At 48.2% G+C, this 17,347-nt stretch overlaps 1 protein-coding gene and 1 long non-coding RNA gene across 11 annotated transcripts in view; one reads left to right on the top strand and one right to left on the bottom strand.

The window, feature by feature from the left end:
- Positions 1 to 17,347, bottom strand: part of LOC138366259 (uncharacterized) — a 97,311-nt gene that overhangs the window by 67,696 nt on the left and 12,268 nt on the right. The gene's annotated exons all lie outside the window — the stretch shown is intronic.
- Positions 1 to 17,347, top strand: part of LOC123757437 (uncharacterized) — a 202,557-nt gene that overhangs the window by 181,692 nt on the left and 3,518 nt on the right. For 7 of the 9 annotated variants that reach the window (XM_069327223.1, XM_069327224.1, XM_069327225.1 and 4 more), the window contains 2 exons: positions 12,253 to 12,426; positions 17,108 to 17,289. In XM_069327223.1, the coding sequence (XP_069183324.1) occupies positions 12,253 to 12,426; positions 17,108 to 17,289 (356 nt within the window). Of the gene's footprint in view, positions 1 to 4,228; positions 4,714 to 12,252; positions 12,427 to 17,107; positions 17,290 to 17,347 lie in introns of those variants that run through there. The other 2 variants (XM_045741028.2, XM_045741030.2) reach the window with 2 other exon arrangements.

The following is a 17,347-nucleotide window of genomic DNA, read 5'->3' as shown; positions in this document are numbered from 1 at the left end:
GGTAGACTGCCAGGGTAGACTGCCAGGGTAGACTGTCAGGGTAGACTGGCAGGGTAGACTGTCAGGGTAGACTGCCAGGGTAGACTGCCAGGTAGACTGCCAAGGTAGACTTGCTCAAGCATGTATATGTTGAGTGTTCTGGGTGATGCATCAGAGAGCCAATACGCCACAGCCTGGTGGATCAAGTGTAGAGCATCAATGCGTGCAAAAAAGACTAGGGACGCAGTTTCAATCCCATTCCATAGCCCCATCATTTGTCTTCGCCCGTATATTACATGAAACTGTGGAACTAGAGAGAATCATATATTCCATAGTACAGTTTTTCACTGTTTGTGTTCACCGGTAACTGGTCTCTTGGTTGGCCACAACGTAAGAAATATAATGTACTAACCTAACCAGAAGCGGATAAGCCTAAGCAACCAACTCGTCCTCGCAAATTCGTATAGTCAATATTGACTTATTAAATAAGTGCATAGGTGATATACTAAACATAATAGATACCCTTAAAAAGCTTCATAGAAAACACCGACCTTACCTAACCTTCTTAGTATGTTTAGATAAGCATCTTATTGCTTCGTAATTACAATTATTACCTAACCTATAATAGGTATAGGTTAAGTAATAATTGTAATTACGAAGCAATAAGATGCTTATCTTAAGATACTAACAAGGTTAGGTAAGGTCGGTGTTTTCTATGAAGCTTTTTAAGGGTATCTATTATGGTTAGTATATCACCTATGCACGTATTTAATAAGTCAATATTGACTATACGAATTTGCAAGAACGGGTTGAAGCAACCCACCTAACCCAACAAAGCCGATACATAGAAAACGTGGATTTTCGTGAACAGCAACTTTTCATAGTTCATCGTTTTTTGGACGTAGGAGACCATAAGGTACGAGCTGACACACTGTTTGAGAGACCTTGCTTACCTTGTGTACCTTCCGGGGTACAACGGCCCCGCGGCCCGGTCTCCGACCAGGCTTCCCGGTTGCTGGACTGGTCAACCAGGCTGTGGACACGGCTGCTCGCAGCCTTACGTATGAGTCACAGCCTGGTTGATCCAGGTATTCTTTGGAGGTGTTTATCAAGTTCTCTCTTGAACACTGAGAGAGGCCAGCCTTACCACCCACTAGGGGCCTTGTGGCTGAGTGGACAGCGCTCCCGGGTTGTAGTTCTAAGGGCTCGGGTTCGATTTCCGGCAGAAACAAAAATGGGCAGAGTTTCTTTCACCCTGATGTAGTGATGGAGAACTGGCAGTTCTGATGTTAGCCAACCTCGCATACGCCGCAGATGTTATTCTTTTTATGTGGGCTTCAGGAGACAGGTTTGGTGTGATATCGACTCCTCTCTGTCCGTTTCATGAAGGACTTCATCTCCCATTCCGTATCCGGTGTCTGGCCTCCTGTTTCCTCCGCCTAGTTTCATTACCATACATTTACTCGGATTGAACTTTAGTAGCCATTTGTTAGACCATTCATTCAGTCTGTCTAGGTCATCTTGTAGCCTCCTCCTATCTTCCTGTCTTAATCTTCCTCATAATTTTTGCATCGTTATCAAACAATGAGAGGAACGATTCTGTACCCTCTGGGAGATCATTTACATATATCAAACAGTATAGGTCCAAGGACTAAAACCCTGTGGGACTCCACTGATGACGCCTCGCCAATCCGAGACCTCACCCCTCAGTGACTCGCTGTCTTCTGTTGCTAGGTAAGATTACCTTCCCTTTCACTCTTGCCTATTCTCCAGCTTGTGCGCTAGTCTCTTGTGTGTGGCACTGTGTCAAAGGCTTTCTGACAATCCAAAAATATGCAGTCTACCCATCCCTCTCTTTCTTGCCTGATTTGTGTTGCTTGGTCGTAGAATTCAAGTAACCCTGTGAGGCAGGACCTGCTATCCCTGAACCCATGTTGATGCTGTGTTACAAAGTTCTTTCGCTCCAGGTGCTTCCACTAGCTTTCTTCGCACAATCTTCTCCATCAGTTGCATGGTATGCAGGTTAGGGACACTGGCCTGTAGTTCAGTGCGCGCGCGCGGGTGCGTGTGTACATCATGTGTGTCAAGATAAGTCATAATTACCTCCCACAACAACACAATTGTTTATGACTCTGATAATTGTATTTACGTTAATTTAATGACTTGTTAAACGGTGTTTTAGTATTTTTTTTTGTTGAAAAGTCCACTTAATTTTTATGGTGGGCCCCCCCCCCCTCCTCGCCGCCGCCGCCGCCGCCCTCCTCGCCGCCGCCGCCCTCCTTGCCGCCGCCGCCAGGGTCAGAGCGGGGGCGGGGGCCGGTGGTGGTGTCCACAACTGGAGGGCGGCCGCTACACCGCCTCGCGCCTCTCTCACCCCACCCGACCTGTGGTGTGTGTACTCACCTAGTTGTGCTTGTGGGGGGGGGGGGGGTTGAGCTCTGGCTCTTTGGTCCCGCCTATCAACTGGTGTACAGGTTCCTGAGCCTACTGGGCTCTATCATATCTACACTTGAAACTGTGTATGGAGTCAGCCTCCACCACATCACTGCCTAATGCCTTCCATCCGTTAACTACTCTGACACTGAAAAAGTTCTTTCTAACGTCTCTGTGGCTGTGGGAGGGGGAGGGGGGGGGGAGGGTCTGGCACCAGTGCCTGCCCAACCCCTTCACTCCTCCATAAACAGTGTAGCCAGGCCCCCGATTCCTCAAGTATTTACCCAGTCACTGACGAAACCTATACATCTTTCCTCAATTATGGCAACTGTGTTTACATATAGTAAACAGTTTACCAGCTTGTAAACTTCACAACACAAGGTTGTTATTGTTATAAACAACCTTGTATTGCTTCGGTGGTCATAACCTGTTTAATATATGTAAACACAGCCGCCATGATTGTGGAAAGATGTAGAGGTTTCGTATTGGGTTGATTAATACTGGTTTTGGCTACTGAGTTACTCGAGGGTAGCCCTCAGTGTAGTCTGGGGGCCCCCGAGGGCAGCCCTCAGTGTAGTCTGGGGGCCCCCGAGGGCAGCCCTCAGTGTAGTCTGGGGGGGGGGGCTAGAGTAGCCCTTTGAATTTGTGAGAGTGACCTTGTAATAAGCCAAAACTTGGGACACTGACGACTTGTCTGGTGACCGTGACTTAGCCTCGACACTTTCTCAATACTGAGAGAGTCTAGACTTTGTTGTTGTCTTAGATTGAGCTTCTAGGAACAAGAGTTACAAGCAGCACGGGCTATGGTGAGCCCGTAGTGGACTGAGGCTATCTACCTGGGTCAAAAGGTCTCGTGGCTTCCAATTTCGGTTCAGGAGTGATATGTGGAAGTATTTGTACATAAATAGGAACGTGGGTAAGTGAAAGAAGGCTGCCAGCAGGTATTATTCAGTTTTATATGATTTAAAGAGCAGATTGGGTAAGTACATGGTGAGTAAATTACTAAGTAGGCCTTCTGCAGTGCTCCATTAAGTTGGAAAAAGTTAAATACCTGGTTGATACCTGGTTGATACCTGGTTGATGGGGTTCTGGGAGTTGTTCTACTCCCCAAGCCCGGCCCGAGGCCAGGCTTGACTTGTGAGAGTTTGGTCCACCAGGCTGTTGCTTGGAGCGGCCCGCAGGCCCACATATACCTGGTTGATGGGGTTCTGGGAGTTGTTCTACTCCCCAAGCCCGGCCCGAGGCCAGACTTGACTTGTGAGAGTTTGGTCCAAGTCCAAGTTTAAAAAGTTCCAGGGGGATCTTTTTAACCAGGTAATTTTCCCTTTCCCCATGTATTCCCGTTTCCCGGATTAAAGATGCTCCCTTGTACAGCGGATGTTCGGATACCCCAAGAACGCGCGGGCACTTGTCAACAAAAACCTCTGACGCAAATAGGGAACCTGTCGTGATTGGCTCTCGCGCCAGGGCTGCCAACCGTCCCACACCATACATCTTCTAAAAGAATCTGATGCTCCTTTTGAATCGCTTTTAAATGTGAGGAATTGATTAGTAATGCTATGTATAATAATGTATGTTGATATTTACTTAATCAAATCTCCAGTGGGATTGTAAAAAGAGTCTGACACAAGGGTGATTATTTGGTAATTATTTGGTAGCGTTGGTAACGTGTTGAAGGGGGCGGAGCTACAACGCGAGGCTATGCACGTATAATAATGAAATCCAGGTGAGCGGGTCCAGTTACAGGAAGGTGGAGGTCGAGGGAGGGCACGCGCACCCCTCCTACTCACCACACACACATATTATACAAGTTACCAACTCTATATTACCACAGCAGTGCGGTTGAAGCTATCGGAGAACATTACTTGCAGTCTTGTGCTTGAAACTGAATCTTTACGCGCGAAAGAGAGTTCCTTTTTCATGAGAAACATTGAGTTATTGAACGTAAAGTGACATACGACTGGAGAAATAAGATATGGTGTATAGAGTGAAGGTGTGAATGATCTGACGGGAAAGTGTGGATCATTGCCTGGTAGCGTGAGCGTTGAGGTCGCCACGATGGTGGGAGTGGTGAGGGACCTGGTGGTGCCCATGAAGGCAGGAGAGGTGAAGGGAGAAGAAGCCGTGTTTACCATAGTGTGTGAGATACTAACGACTCCGGTGGTGCAAGATGAGGCGGGCCAGGCGCAGGTGTCCACGCTATGGAAGGTGAGGAGCAGCTGTGTGCTGCACCAGGAGCAGCTCCATACACCTCCCGCCACCTGTCACCACCTGCTTCCTTCCCTCCACCAGGCGGCGCAAGTGTGTGCTTCTTATTGATGTCTTAGATCTAATACTTTGTGCTCTTTACCTGTCTTTACCCGAGGGTCATCTCTAGTGGCCTCTACGTGAAGGGCCACCGTCTCTAGTGGCCTCCACGGGTACCTGAATTTACCCGAGGGCTACCATCTTTAGTGGCCTCCACGGGGAGGGGGGAGGGACAGAAAACTAGCGGCTTGTCAGATGTCCTCTGCCACTGTTCGTGGGTAACAGTGTACAGGTTGTGTGGGTTACTGCAGCTCCGGAAAGCCAAGCCTTTCCATCCCAGACGCCTGAAAAGTTGGAAGTTTTGACCAAATAATGAAATTTTCCACCTCAGCCCCCCTGTGGTGGGGGAGGAAATCCTTGTCCCCTCCTGCTGGGGGTCGGGAGAGATCTTTCCCCACTTTCTGGGGTGGGGGCAGAGACCTCCCCTCTCTCCCCCAACCCCACACAGAAGGGGGCCTCGCGGCTGAGTTGACAGCGTTTGTGGAGTCGTAGTCCTAAGGGCCCGGGTTCGATTCCCGGCTGAGGCAGAAACAAATGGGCAAAGTTTCTTTCACCCGATGCCCCCTGTTCATCTAACATAACTGCCAGCTGATAGGTCCTTGGGGGTTAGACAGCTGCTACGGGCTGCTTCCTGGGGATGTGCGTGTGTGTTAGAAACATACGTAGTAGACATTATAGAGGAAAAATAGATTGGTTAGGAAAGTGGGGTCCAGGAGCTAATAGCTTGATTCTGCAGACAAATAGTAAATATAAGTACACACACACACACACAGTGGGCAATATGCAGCTCCAGCCTGGAGTCCATACCTAGGTAAACACAAGACAAAGTTAGAGAAAATTCAGCGGTATGCCACCAAACTGGTCCCGTTCCTGAAAACAGAAGAGTAAGGGGAGACATTATAACAACCTACAAAATTCTCAGGAGAATTGACAGGGTGGACAAAGACAAACTCTTCAGCACGGGTGGAACACGAACAAGGGGACACAGGTGGAAACTTAGTACCCAAATGAGCCACAGGGGACGTAAGAAGGAACTTTTTCAGTGTCAGAGTAGTTAATAAATGGAATGCACTAGGCAGTGATGTGGTGGAGGCTGACTCCATACACAGTTTCAAATGTAGATATGATAGAGCCCAGTAGGCTCAGGAACCTGTACACCAGTTGATTGACAGTTGAGAGGCGGGACCAAAGAGCCAGAGCTTAATTCCCGCAAGCACAAATAGATAAGTATACACACACCCACAGTCATCATACATGCAGACTTCGTTATACAAGCTCCTTGGGAATCGCTGCCAGCAGATTTTAAGATTATGGTTCTTGAAGGAAAAAAAAAGAACCAGACAAATCCTCATCTGCTACGTAACATTGCACAGAGGCATACAGAAGCAAACTTGGCATCCGGCAGCTTCACTTACTTCACAGATGGATCAGTAGACCAGCAGGGACAAGAAACCGGAGCTGCAGTTAAAGCAGGAAACTTTGTAAATAGTTGGAGGCTCTCAAATGGGTGTTCGACTTTACAGAGATGCTAGCCATTCAAAAGGCTTTGGAACCTGCTCTTGCTGATCACCGACAACATGTTATCTTACATACAGATTCGAGAACTGCCATTGAAACCTTGCAACAAGAACACGTATGTGATAACATCCATCTGATCACAAATGTCATATCATTAATGCAAACACTCAAACGACAAGGCCGTCGAGTACTTATCAACTGGGTGCCAAGTCATGTGGGAATAATAGGAAATGACATTGCAGACGAAGCTGCAAAACTTGCAACTAAGAGAAGAAATGTAGACATTTACATACCACAGAGTCTATCATAGATTAAGAAAGTAATTAGAAACAGAACAATGCAGGTGTTGTGGTCACTGTACATCACAGCAGTTGCAACATCAGGATCTGCGGGTTGGTACAAGAATTCAACCAACTACGAACCACTTAGTTTGATGAAAGGGAGCAGTAGAGCAACAGAAGTGCACTTACATCGCATCAGGCTTGGATACCCATGTGCATGGGAAATAGGCTTACAGGTTCCGGAAGATGAGAGGAAATGTCAACACTGTGGAGAAATGCCCAACAGACCACTGGAACATTATCTAACACAGTGCACAGTTACAACCACAAAAGACCACTGGAACATTATCTAACACAGTGCACAGTTACAGTCACAAAAGACCACTGGAACATTATCTAACGGTGCACAGTTACACACACACACACACACGCACATCTTATCACCACCCGCAACTCTCCCACACTTTACCTGAAATTACCCGAGGGCATCTCTCTCTTTATTGATCTGGAAGAGGACAGGAAGCCGGCGGCTTGCCAAAAAGTCCCCCTCATAAATCCTGATGATGTGAGCAACCTGGATTTTGAAATTCGGCCATGTTTTTGGCATTTACGGCATCGGCGGGTAGACGGTTCCACGGGTTAATAACCCTGTGGTTGAAAATGCAACCCGGGTCACTTGATAGGTGTGGGGCAGTGCCCCTGGGGGTGTACTCACCTAGTTATGCTTGTGGGGGTTGAGCTCTGGCTCTTTGGTCCCGCCTCTCAACTGTCAATCAACTGGTGTACAGGTTCCTGAGCCTATTGGGATCTATCATATCTACACTTGAAACTGTGTATGGAGTCAGCCTCCACCACATCACTGCCTAATGCATTCCATTTGTCAACAACTATGACACTAAAAAAAAGTTCTTTCTAATATGTTTATGGCTCATCTGGGTACTAAGTTTCCACCTGTCCCCTTGTTCGTGTTCCACCCGTGCTAGAGAGTTTGTCTTTGTCCACCCTGTCAATTACTCTGAGAATTTTGTAGGTGGTTATCATGTCTCCCCTTACTCTTCTGTCTTCCAGGGATGTGAGGTTCAGCTCACTTAGCCTTTCCTCGTAGCTCATGCCTCTCAGTTCCAGGACAAGTCTGGTGGCATACCTCTGAATCTTCTTTTAACTTTGTCTTGTGTTTAACTAGGTATGGATTCCAGACTGGAGCTGCATGCTCCAGGATTGGTCTGACATAGGTGGTATACAAGATCCTGAACGATTCCTTACACAAGTTTCTAAAGGCAGTTCTTATGTTGGCCAACCTAGCATATGCCGCTGATGATATCCTTTTGATGTGGGCCTCTGGGGACAGGTTCGGTGTGATAACCCCCAGATCTTTCTCTCTATTTGACTCTTACAGGATTTCACCTAGATGGTACCTTGTGTTCAGCCTTCTGCTCCCTTCGCCTAATTTCATTACTTTACACTTTCCATAGTTGAACTTTAGTAGCCATTTTCTAAACCATTCTTCGAGTTTGTCCAGGTCATCCTGTAGTCTCTATCTTCATCTGTCTTAATTCTTCTCATAATTTTTGCATCATCAGCAAAATCAACAACCCTATAGAAGATTGTTTACATATATTGGAAACAAGATGGGTTCAAGTAAAGAGCCCTGTGGGACTCCACTGGTGACATCTCGCCACTCTGATGTCTTCCCCCCTCACAGTTACTCGCTGTTTCCTGTTGCTTAGATACTCCCTTATCCACTGGAAGCACCTTACCTTTCACTCCTGCCTGTTGCTCCAACTTTTGTAACAGCTTATTATGGAGTACTGTGTCAAAGGCTTTCTGACAGTCCAAGAAAATGCAGTCTGCCCACACCTCTTTCTTGCCTAATTTTTGTTTGTTTGCTTGGTCATAGAATTCTATTAATCCTATGAGGCACGATTTACCATCTCTGAACCCATGCTGGTGTGTGATACAAAGTTATTTCCCTCCAGATGCTCTACGAGTCCTTTTCCTCACGATCTTCTCCATCACCTTGCATGGTATACAAGTTAGGGAAACTGGCCTGTAGTTCAGTGCCTCTTGCCTGTCACCCTTTTTATAAATTGGGACTACATTAGCTGTCTTCCAACTTTCCGGAAAGGTCTCCTGTTTCCAGTGACTTGTTACACCATGGAGAGTGGCACACTTAGTGCTTCTGCACCTTCCTTTAGTATCCACGGTGAGATTCTGTCAGGCCCAACAGTCTTTGTCACATTCAGCTGCAACATATTCCTTTTGACCTCATCACGGGTGAGGTCAAAATCCTCCAAGGTTGCTTGGTTTGCCTCCTCCTCATGTAATGCAGTGACCTCTCCTTCGTTCTATTGTGAAGATCTCCTGGAATCTCTTGTTGAGTTCTTCACACACCTCCTTGTCATTCTCTGTGTATTTGTTCTCCCCTTTTCTCAGTTTCAACACTTGTTCCTTAACTGCTGTTTTCCTCCTGATGTGACTGTGGAGCAGCTTTGGTTGGGTCTTGGCTTTACTCGCGATGCCATTTTCATACTGTGTGTCTGCTTCTCTCCTCACTCTGAGGTACTCATTCCTGGCCCTCTGATATCTCTCCCTGCTCTCTAGGTGTTCTGTTATTTCTGTAGTTTCTCCATGTTCTTGTACTCAATTGCTTCGCTACCTCGCATTCCTGGTTGACCCATGGATTCTTCTGTTGCTTTTAATTGTTCTCCTTTTGGGCCAGGATAAACCTGTCTGCAGCTTCCTGGCACTTCTGGGTGACATAGTCCATCATATTCTGTACAGTCTTCTCTTCGAGTTCTGTTTTCCATGGTATTCCTATTAGAAAGTTCCTCATTTCGTCATACTTTCCTCTTCGGTACTTTAGTCTATTTCCTTCCGATCCCATCCTTGGATAGGTTATCCTTACCTCTACCAGATACTCAAATGTCAATACACTGTGGTCACTCATTCCTATGAAGTCTGGATCCATTCCTGCAGGCAACTGAAGCTGCTCTCTCTATTATATTATTGGTTGCAATGTTGTTCCTATCAAACTCCTGTCTGGATCTTCTATCATTATGTGGAAAGTTGTAAATGACTGCCACTATTATCTTAGGTCCACCCATTGTCATAGTTCATGTTATGTAGTCTCTGAATCCTTCACAACCTGGAATTTCCATCTGAAAACTCTAGTTTTTCCTTTTTAGCAGGGGCCACTCCTCCTCTCCCTTTCCTCTCTTTCCTTACTATATAGTAGTCCCTTGGAAACATGGAGTTTATGACTCCTGACAGTTTTGTTTCTGTGAGTCCTATTACATCTGGGTTTTCTTCCTTTGCCCTTTCCGTCTGTTCACTTGCTTTATTGGTAATCCAATCAGTGTTTGTGTACATTACCTTGAAGCTCACTTTCCTATACCCCTTGTCACACTGGTATAGGAAGCCGTCCCAAGGGCAGGGCTACTTTGGTAGGCTCATCCTCGTGTGGGGTAGTTGCCAGGGGGTTCAGGGGGAGGTGGGGTGGGGGATGATGGGCATAGATCTTGCCTGGACCTGCTTGGGGCAGGAAGACGACCAGGGGGTGGGAGGGTATGTGGGGGGCAGCGTCCCCCGGGGGGTGGACACCCACAGTTGTAATCAGCATCATTATAAAGTTTATCGAGTCATTGTACAACATGAGTATCACATCTGCCCCTCGAATAGATAGTACGGATAGTGACTGTACAAAACATGTACAGTTGTATCAGATGAAGTCGATATTTTGTACTCTGGTGTACTGAGAGGTACAACGGTACAGCATCAATGTGCTGTACAATGTAAGCCCAAATGTGCAATCATGGCCTGATGTACGCAATGTTAGATCAATTTTAGTACATTTGTGTGCTATGTTAGGCCTATGGGAGGTGGTTGTGTACTCTCCTGGAGGCTTTACCAACTCTATAGTACATAATATGTCCATGTGTTGGTGTACAATAGTGTGTATTTTGTACATACTGTCCATAGTCGCTATATGTACTATGTTGTACATACTGTCCATAGTCGCTATATGTACTATTTTGTACATACTGTCCATAGTCGCTATATGTACTATGTTGTACATACCGTCCATAGTCGCTATATGTACTATTTTGTACATACTGTCCATAGTCGCTATATGTACTATTTTGTACATACTGTCCATAGTCGCTATATGTACTATTTTGTACATACTGTCCATAGTCGCTATATGTACTATGTTGTAGAATAATGCTAATCAGCTCACAGTTGGTTGGACGGAAAGGGCTCGTTAGCTTTCACCTGATGTCTCTGTCCACCTGTAAGTAATTAATCCCATCACGCCAAAAAATTGTGTAACAGTACAAATGTCAAAATGAGCTGAAAGATAGTGATCATTTCTCAGATCTTATCGCTCAGTTCCCTAATAGATTCTTCTAGAAGCCGTTGTCATCCTGACCTTAGTTCGTCGTGTTTTTAACGGAGTCCACCAAGACGTTAGAAATGCGACGTGTTAGTAAATGTTAATGGATCGAAATATTGACGTATTCTGTGCATCGGCCTCGATGGGTTAGGTGGGTTGATTGGGTTCGTAAGTTTCAGGCTAGGCAGAGCGGTTGTATTTTTAAAGTTTCTGGCTAGGCAGAGCGGTTGTATTTTTAAAGTTTCAGGCTAGGCAGAACGGTTGTATTTTTAAAGTTTCAGGACTAGGCAGAGCGGTTGTATTTTTAAAGTTTCTGACTAGGCAGAGCGGTTGTATTTTTAAAGTTTCAGGCTAGGCAGAACGGTTGTATTTTTAAAGTTTCTGGCTAGGCAGAGCGGTTGTATTTTTAAAGTTTCAGGCTAGGCAGAACGGTTGTATTTTTAAAGTTTCATGGCTAGGCAGAGCGGTTGTATTTTTAAAGTTTCAGGCTAGGCAGAGCGGTTGTATTTTTAAAGTTTCAGGCTAGGCAGAGCGGTTGTATTTTTAAAGTTTCAGGCTAGGCAGAACGGTTGCATTCTCTGCAAAGTTGCAAACCAGGAGAAGAGACTTGGAACTCACCCAACATTATATTCCCACAACATAATTGTGCTTGTCGACGTTCATTTTCGCGGAAAAACTTCAAAATTACATTCGAGGACAAGGTGAAGAGTTGTGGGGACTTGTGTAACTTGTTAAGTGATTGTTGTAAAGGTTTAATTGATGTTTGCTGAGGATTTATTTTTTTGCCTTTGATTTACCTGTGTGATGTTATTTAGGTTGTATTTCAAACATGAATGTTAAATTTCCTCTCAACTCTTAAATTTTCTCTCTTGACCCTTGGGTAGGACCGATGGTCATCAAGTATTTACTTAATCACTTACGAAACCTGTACATCTTTCCTCAATCATGGCGGCTGTGTTTACATATAGTAAACAGTTTACCAGCTTGTAAACTCCACAACACAAGGTTGTTATTGTTATAAACAACCTCGTAGTGCCTCGGTGATCATAACCTGTTTATGTAAACACAGCCGCCATGATTGTGGAAAGATGTAGAGGTTTCGTATCTAATTGCTTAAGTGCTTGATATCCTGGTTCTGGTGTGTGCGCGTGCGCTCACGCACACACTGTACCAATGAATGTACACACAATATTATACAAGTGAACAGCCTCATTATTGTTTGTTCTGAATTATAAAGCTGCCATAGACCTGTTGGTCCATGTGATGTACTTTGTTGTATTTACATAAAGGTTGTGGGATTGCAGTGTGACTTGTGTACTAACGAACTGTTGGTGTTTGCAGATGGCATCAGCGTGGCGCGTGATCTCCTTCTTCCTGGTGGTGTTTGTGCTGCCCACCGTCCTCATCTCCCTGCCCCTGTATGCCCGCTACCACCTCTACCATGCCCGCCACATGCCCATGACGGAGACCGACACCCGGGCCCTCAACCATGCCGTCTCCTCCTTCTGGTGTCAGGTAGGCTACACCAGTCTGTTGCTGCTGGCACCGGGTACACCAGTCTGTTGCTGCTGGCACCGGGTACACCAGTCTGTTGTTGCTGGCACCGGGTACACCAGTCTGTTGCTGCTGGCACCGGGTACACCAGCCTGTTGCTGCTGGCACCGGGTACACCAGTCTGTTGCTGCTGGCACCGGCTACACCAGTCTGTTGCTGCTGGCACCGGGTACACCAGTCTGTTGCTGCTGGCACCGGGTACACCAGTCTGTTGTTGCTGGCACCGGGTACACCAGCCTGTTGCTGCTGGCACCGGGTACACCAGTCTGTTGCTGCTGGCACCGGGTACACCAGCCTGTTGCTGCTGGCACCGGGTACACCAGTCTGTTGCTGCTGGCACCGGGTACACCAGCCTGTTGCTGCTGGCACCGGGTACACCAGCCTGTTGCTGCTGGCACCGGGTACACCAGCCTGTTGCTGCTGGCACCGGGTACACCAGTCTGTTGTTGCTGGCACCGGGTACACCAGTCTGTTGTTGCTGGCACCGGGTACACCAGTCTGTTGCTGCTGGCACCGGGTACACCAGTCTGTTGCTGCTGGCACCGGGTACACCAGCCTGTTGCTGCTGGCACCGGGTAAACCAGTCTGTTGCTGCTGGCACCGGGTACACCAGCCTGTTGCTGCTGGCACCGGGTACACCAGTCTGTTGCTGCTGGCACCGGGTACACCAGCCTGTTGCTGCTGGCACCGGGTACACCAGCCTGTTGCTGCTGGCACCGGGTACACCAGCCTGTTGCTGCTGGCACCGGGTACACCAGTCTGTTGTTGCTGGCACCGGGTACACCAGTCTGTTGTTGCTGGCACCGGGTACACCAGTCTGTTGCTGCTGGCACCGGGTACACCCGCCTGCTGCTGCTGGCACCGGGTACACCCGCCTGCTGCTGCTGGCACCGGGTACACCAGTCTGTTGTTGCTGGCACCGGGTACACCAGTCTGTTGTTGCTGGCACCGGGTACACCAGTCTGTTGCTGCTGGCACCGGGTACACCAGCCTGTTGCTGCTGGCACCGGGTACACCAGCCTGTTGCTGCTGGCACCGGGTACACCAGCCTGTTGCTGCTGGCACCGGGTTCAACTCCCACCAACTTCAAACTCAAAATTTACACTTAAAAAAAGACATTCCCAAAGTATTGTAGCTATAAAAGAATGACGAGGTGTACAGCAAGGACTCAAGAGATGTGTAAATATTTCATTCCCAGTGATCCATCACCTACAAGTTGAGCCAATTATCCCCAGTTTGTTAACTGTAGGTAGTTAATGTGACTGTAACCCCAGGGGTGGGGGGGGTGCAGGACTAAACATATATGTAGCTCTCTACATATGTAATTTGCTGAGCTTAGGGACTGTACTTGTGGTCGGTCTCCAACCGGTCGTTGATAGTACATTATAAGAACAAAGATAACTGCAGAAGGCCTATTGGCCCCTACGAGGCAGCTCCTATCTATAACCACCCAATCCCACTTCATATACATGTCCAACCCGCGCTTGAAACAATCGAGATCGATTGAAACAATCGAAACAACGTTTTACAAAATGTAATGTATATTATCAAGACTAACTTGACTAAATGTAATTGTGGGGTTCGATCCCTGAGCCCGTTATGTGCCTCTGTAACCCTCTCCACTGCCGCCCACAGGATGGGTATGGGGTGCATAATAAATGAACTAAACAAAAACAAACCATAATAGCTGTTGACTGAGGAAAGATGTACAGGTTTCGCAAGCGGTCACTTAACGTGATGAACCTCGGGTCCACTTTGATATCTTAGCTCCCTCATGCTCAAGTGGTGACGCCTTGTTTCCATTTGCCCCAAACGTAAGAAATGCGACTGTTTCACCTAACCAGAAACGTAACAAACGCGACCGTTTAGCCTAACCCACAAATATAATGCCACTATTTAGTCTAGCCAAAAGACTAAACGAACCCAAGCAACCCACCTAACCTATCGAAGACTATGCATAGAAAACGTCAATATTATGTTGCTTTACTCAGCACTAATACACCGCATTTTTTAACGTAATTAAAGAATCCGTTAAAAAATGAGACGCATTAAGTGAGAGGACAGGTTGTGTTAAAGGCGTACCCCTTCCCCCCCAGGCTGGAGACCGTTACGATAAAAACCGTTAATTCAAATTCAAAAACCAGAAATTCAAATTCCAGAAACGGTCTGTACATATTTAATCGTTTACATTCAATGACAGTATATTATTAGGTCGTAATATCAACATAGCGCGCGATACAAGTGATTACAATCGTATACTCTATTTAGAATTTAGATTTAGTTAACATGTCAATGATTTATCAAATTAGAGAAGATAGTGTTAGGACGAGAGACGCATTTTACTGTCGGTGACTTTGTGTGTTGGTCAGTGGCTCTCTTGTCTAGAGTTGTTGAAGTGTTTTGTAATGTGCTCATCCGTGAACTTTCCTGCTTGGTAATATATGCGGGACGATAGTAGAGGGCTCTATGGTGGCTCTTGGTGTAGTCTGGGGGCTCTATGGTGGCTCTTGGTGTAGTGTGGGGGATCTATGGTGGCTCTTGGTGTGGTGTGGGGCTCTATGGTGGCTCTTGGTGTAGTGTGGGGGATCTATGGTGGCTCTTGGTGTGGTGTGGGGGCTCTATGGTGGCTCTTGGTGTAGTGTGGGGGATCTATGGTGGCTCTTGGTGTGGTGTGGGGCTCTTGGTGTGGTGTGGGGCTCTATGGTGGCTCTTGGTGTGGTGTGGGGGCTCTAGGGTGGCTCTTGGTGTGGTGTGGGGCTCTTGGTGTGGTGTGGGGCTCTTGGTGTGGTGTGGGGCTCTTGGTGTGGTGTGGGGCTCTATGGTGGCTCTTGGTGTAGTGTGTGGCTCTATGGTGGCTCTTGGTGTAGTGTGGGGCTCTATGGTGGCTCTTGGTGTAGTCTGGGGGATCTATGGTGGCTCTTGGTGTAGTGTGGGGCTCTATGGTGGCTCTTGGTGTAGTGTGTGGCTCTATGGTGGCTCTTGGTGTGGTGTGGGGGCTCTATGGTGGCTCTTGGTGTAGTGTGGGGCTCTAGGGTGGCTCTTGGTGTGGTGTGTGGGGCTCTATGGTGGCTCTTGGTGTGGTGTGGGGGCTCTATGGTGGCTCTTGGTGTGGTGTGGGGGCTCTATGGTGGCTCTTAGTGTAGTGTGGGGGCTCTGTGGTGGCTCTTGGTGTAGTGTGTGGGGCTCTATGGTGGCTCTTGGTGTGTGTGTGGGGGCTCTATGGTGGCTCTTGGTGTAGTGTGGGGGCTCTATGGTGGCTCTTGGTGTAGTGTGTGGGGCTCTATGGTGGCTCTTGGTGTAGTGTGTGGGGCTCTATGGTGGCTCTTGGTGTGGTGTGTGGGGCTCTATGGTGGCTCTTGGTGTGGTGTGTGGGGCTCTATGGTGGCTCTTGGTGTGGTGTGGGGGCTCTATGGTGGCTCTTGGTGTGGTGTGGGGGTTCTATGGTGGCTCTTGGTGTAGTGTGGGGGCTCTGTGGTGGCTCTTGGTGTAGTGTGTGGGGCTCTATGGTGGCTCTTGGTGTGGTGTGGGGGCTCTATGGTGGCTCTTGGTGTGGTGTGGGGGCTCTAGGGTGGCTCTTGGTGTAGTGTGGGGCTCTAGGGTGGCTCTTGGTGTAGTGTGTGGCTCTAGGGTGGCTCTTGGTGTAGTGTGTGACTCTAGGGTGGCTCTTTTAGTCTGGGGGCTCTAGGGTGGCTCTTGGTGTAGTGTGTGGCTCTATGGTGGCTCTTGGTGTGGTGTGGGGGCTCTATGGTGGCTCTTGGTGTAGTCTGGGGCTCTTGGTGTGATGTGGGGCTCTATGGTGGCTCTTGGTGTGGTGTGGGGGCTCTATGGTGGCTCTTGGTGTAGTGTGGGGCTCTAGGTGTAGTGTGTGGCTCTAGGGTGGCTCTTGGTGTAGTGTGTGGCTCTAGGGTGGCTCTTTGTGTGGTCTGGGGGCTCTAGGGTGGCTCTTGGTGTAGTGTGTGGCTCTATGGTGGCTCTTGGTGTGGTGTGGGGCTCTAGGGTGGCTCTTGGTGTAGTGTGGGGCTCTAGGGTGGCTCTTGGTGTAGTGTGTGGCTCTATGGTGGCTCTTGGTGTGGTGTGGGGCTCTAGGGTGGCTCTTGGTGTAGTGTGGGGGGCTCTAGGGTGGCTCTTGGTGTAGTGTGGGGCTCTAGGGTGGCTCTTGGTGTGGTGTGGGGCTCTATGGTGGCTCTTGGTGTGGTGTGGGGCTCTAGGGTGGCTCTTGGTGTAGTCTGGGGGGGCTCTAGGGTGGCTCTTGGTGTAGTGTGTGGCTCTAGGGTGGCTCTTTGTGTAGTCTGGGGGCTCTAGGGTGGCTCTTGGTGTAGTGTGTGGCTCTATGGTGGCTCTTGGTGTGGTGTGGGGCTCTAGGGTGGCTCTTGGTGTAGTGTGGGGCTCTAGGGTGGCTCTTGGTGTAGTGTGTGGCTCTTTGTGTAGTCTGGGGGCTCTAGGGTGGCTCTTGGTGTGGTGTGGGGCTCTATGGTGGCTCTTGGTGTGGGGCTCTAGGGTGGCTCTTGGTATAGTCTGGGGGGCTCTAGGGGTAGCCCCTTATATAGTCTGGAATAGCTGTATAACTTCTCGCGCACCAAAGTATTCTAAACATTCAAATCTGAATGACTGTACCATAGATAACGGTACTGTTTGTCGACAGGGTCAACGGGTGACGAGTAACGGGACGTTGGACGCCTTCCTGGTGGCGGGGACGCCGCAGCTGCTGGAACAACGGCGCCATGTCACCCTCAAGAGGAACCTGACGCTCCGTCATGACGACATAGAGTACTGGGGCGTCTACCTCCTCCAGGGCTCGACCTTTGCCCTCTCCTCCTGCTCCAGGTTAGTCTTCACGACAGTCTAACTTGGACCGTTGTCACCCAGTTAGTTGAAGCTGATT

Source organism: Procambarus clarkii, chromosome 19 (genome assembly GCF_040958095.1).
Source record: "Procambarus clarkii isolate CNS0578487 chromosome 19, FALCON_Pclarkii_2.0, whole genome shotgun sequence".
NCBI lineage: Eukaryota > Metazoa > Arthropoda > Malacostraca > Decapoda > Cambaridae > Procambarus > Procambarus clarkii.
Note: the sequence above shows the minus strand (reverse complement) of the source record. Positions and strands in the feature narration are given on the sequence as shown.